At 53.3% G+C, this 2,170-nt stretch overlaps 1 protein-coding gene across 1 annotated transcript in view; it reads left to right on the top strand.

The window, feature by feature from the left end:
• Positions 1 to 566: 566 nt before the first annotated feature.
• Positions 567 to 2,170, top strand: part of akap6 (A kinase (PRKA) anchor protein 6) — a gene marked incomplete at both ends in the record, with an annotated part of 58,122 nt that continues 56,518 nt past the window's right edge. The window contains 2 exons of the mRNA XM_080012689.1: positions 567 to 730; positions 1,236 to 1,407. Of these exons, the coding sequence (XP_079868815.1) occupies positions 567 to 730; positions 1,236 to 1,407 (336 nt within the window). The remainder of the gene's footprint in view (positions 731 to 1,235; positions 1,408 to 2,170) is intronic.

Here is a 2,170-nt window from a genome sequence, read left to right as displayed (position 1 = left end):
TGTCGTTGAGGACGAAGGCGCAGGGGCACCTGAGGAGGGGTGTGTGTGTGTGTGTGTGTGTGTGTGTTTTGCTATACTTGTGAGGACCAGTCTCCCAATTGACTCTTTCTTAGGTTTAGAAGTGCACCAGGAACATGGGTCCTCACAAACCAGGTGTATTTACCGGGACCTCACTTTCACACCGGTATGAGAATGTGTGCGTGTTGAGTAAAGATGATGTCATAACATCAACAGCCCTTCACATTGTCCTTCTCATCCAAACTTTCTTCCTCATGTTCATCCTTTTCTTTCTTACTTTCTCTGTTTGTGTTTTGTTTCACTTCCTGTCGTCGTGCTCCCACATCCTGATGTTTTGACTGATGAACTGGATTCAATGACTTAACACTGTGTCTCTGCCCCTCCCTCCCAGGTCGTTCAAATGAGGGTCGCCCGTCCCCGCTAGAACATCCATCTTCTCTGTCTCTCTCTCTCTCTCTCTCTCTCTCTCTCTCTCTCTCTCTCTCTCTCTCTCTCTCTCTCTCTCTCTCTCTCTCTCCCTCTCTCTCTCTCTCTCTCTCTCGCTCGCCATGAGCGTGGTAGCTCTCTCGCCCATGGAGCTCCACTCCCCCATGATCACCTCCATCACCCCGACGTCGGACCCCCCTACCCACCCATCCGACCCCCCCGCCACCCAGCTGGAGGCCCCCGAGGGTCACAACTCCCACCCGGAGGCCAGGCACACCTCCCACAGGTATCTTTCTATCTGTCTGTCTGTCTGTCTGTCTGTCTGTCTGTCTATCTATCTATCTATCTATCTATCTATCTATCTATCTATCTATCTATCTATCTATCTATCTATCTATCTATCTATCTATCTGTCTGTCTGTCTGTCTGTCTGTCTGTCTGTCTGTCTGTCTGTCTGTCTGTCTGTCTGTCTGTCTGTCTGTCTGTCTGTCTGTCTAAGGTGCACCACAGGGTTCTGTGATAGGTCCCCTTTTGTTTATCATTTAGGTAAATACACAAATTAGGTGATATGTGTCAAAAGGAAATCTCCTAATTCTAATTACATCTGTCTGCCTGTCTGTCTGCCTGTCTGTCTGTCTGTCAGTTCAAGAGAGGGATAGCTTTCCTTAGCAAAACACATCTTTCCTTAATACCTGGTCCTCAAAATTCATGAGACTGTCCGATCCCTGCGATGTTTTGTCATGGATCCTGCTGATCAAAACCAATGTGTGCTGTGTGGTGGTGTGTTTCAGGCGTGGCCGGGCTCCGCCGCTGCACCCCGGAGCAGACTGGAAGGTGGTGCTCCACCTGCCGGAGATCCAGACCTGGCTCCGAGCCACCGCAGACAGAGTCACGCAGCTCACACACTCTGTCAGCGTGGACACCGAGAGCAGACACGTGGACGTTCACCTGGTTCAGCTGAAGGTAGGAGGGAGGGAGGGAGAGAGAGGGAGGGTGGGTGGGATGGAGAGAGAGAGGTTTGCATCCCTCCGTCTGCTTGTACTCATGTGATCAGTGTGTTACTTCCTCCCGTGTCTGAGAGATGGAGGGATGGAATTAGTGAATGTGACGGAGAGAAGGAAAGAAATATGAAGGAAGGAAAAGAAGAGAAAGAGAGAAGTGACTTGTGTGTGTGTGTGTGTGTGTGTGTGTGGACCCAGGCAGCAGATTTCCCACAATGCTTTGCTCTGTGTTATGTAACGGACGTGTTCCACCCGCCGCTGGTTCCACATCTGGGTGGGGCGTCTCTCCTGGTGCTCCGTCACTGATCTGGGATCGAGTGATTGTCTCTCAGCTCCACATGAAGACATCCCAGCACCACAGCCATTCATTTCCAAACCTTGGATCCAAGAGTATCAGGGAGGTCAGAGGTCAGGCAGTGATGTCGAGCGACGGGGCGGGGCTCGCAGTCAGCGTTCCAATTCAATTCCACGGCATTCCAGGATTTCCCTCCACCGGAAGGAAGGGGCAGCGCCCAGCCCGCTTGGAGCAGCCCAGGCCTCCACCCCGAACGGTACAGGCGGCACTCTGCCCCCAGGCAGGAAGCCTCCTCCCGGTTGGTGACGTCCAGCGGCGGCGTGCTTTACACCGTCCCCGGGCGACGCCTGGCATCGCGCGAGGCGATCCGAGAGGATCTGGGAACCCGGGCTGACGTGGCTTCCAGCGGCCGCTTGCACCTCGCTCGTGA

The sequence above is a fragment of the Zeus faber genome, assembly GCF_960531495.2.
Source record: "Zeus faber genome assembly, chromosome: 13".
NCBI classification, from domain to species: Eukaryota; Metazoa; Chordata; class Actinopteri; order Zeiformes; family Zeidae; genus Zeus; species Zeus faber.
This window is presented reverse-complemented; position numbering and strand designations above follow the sequence as displayed.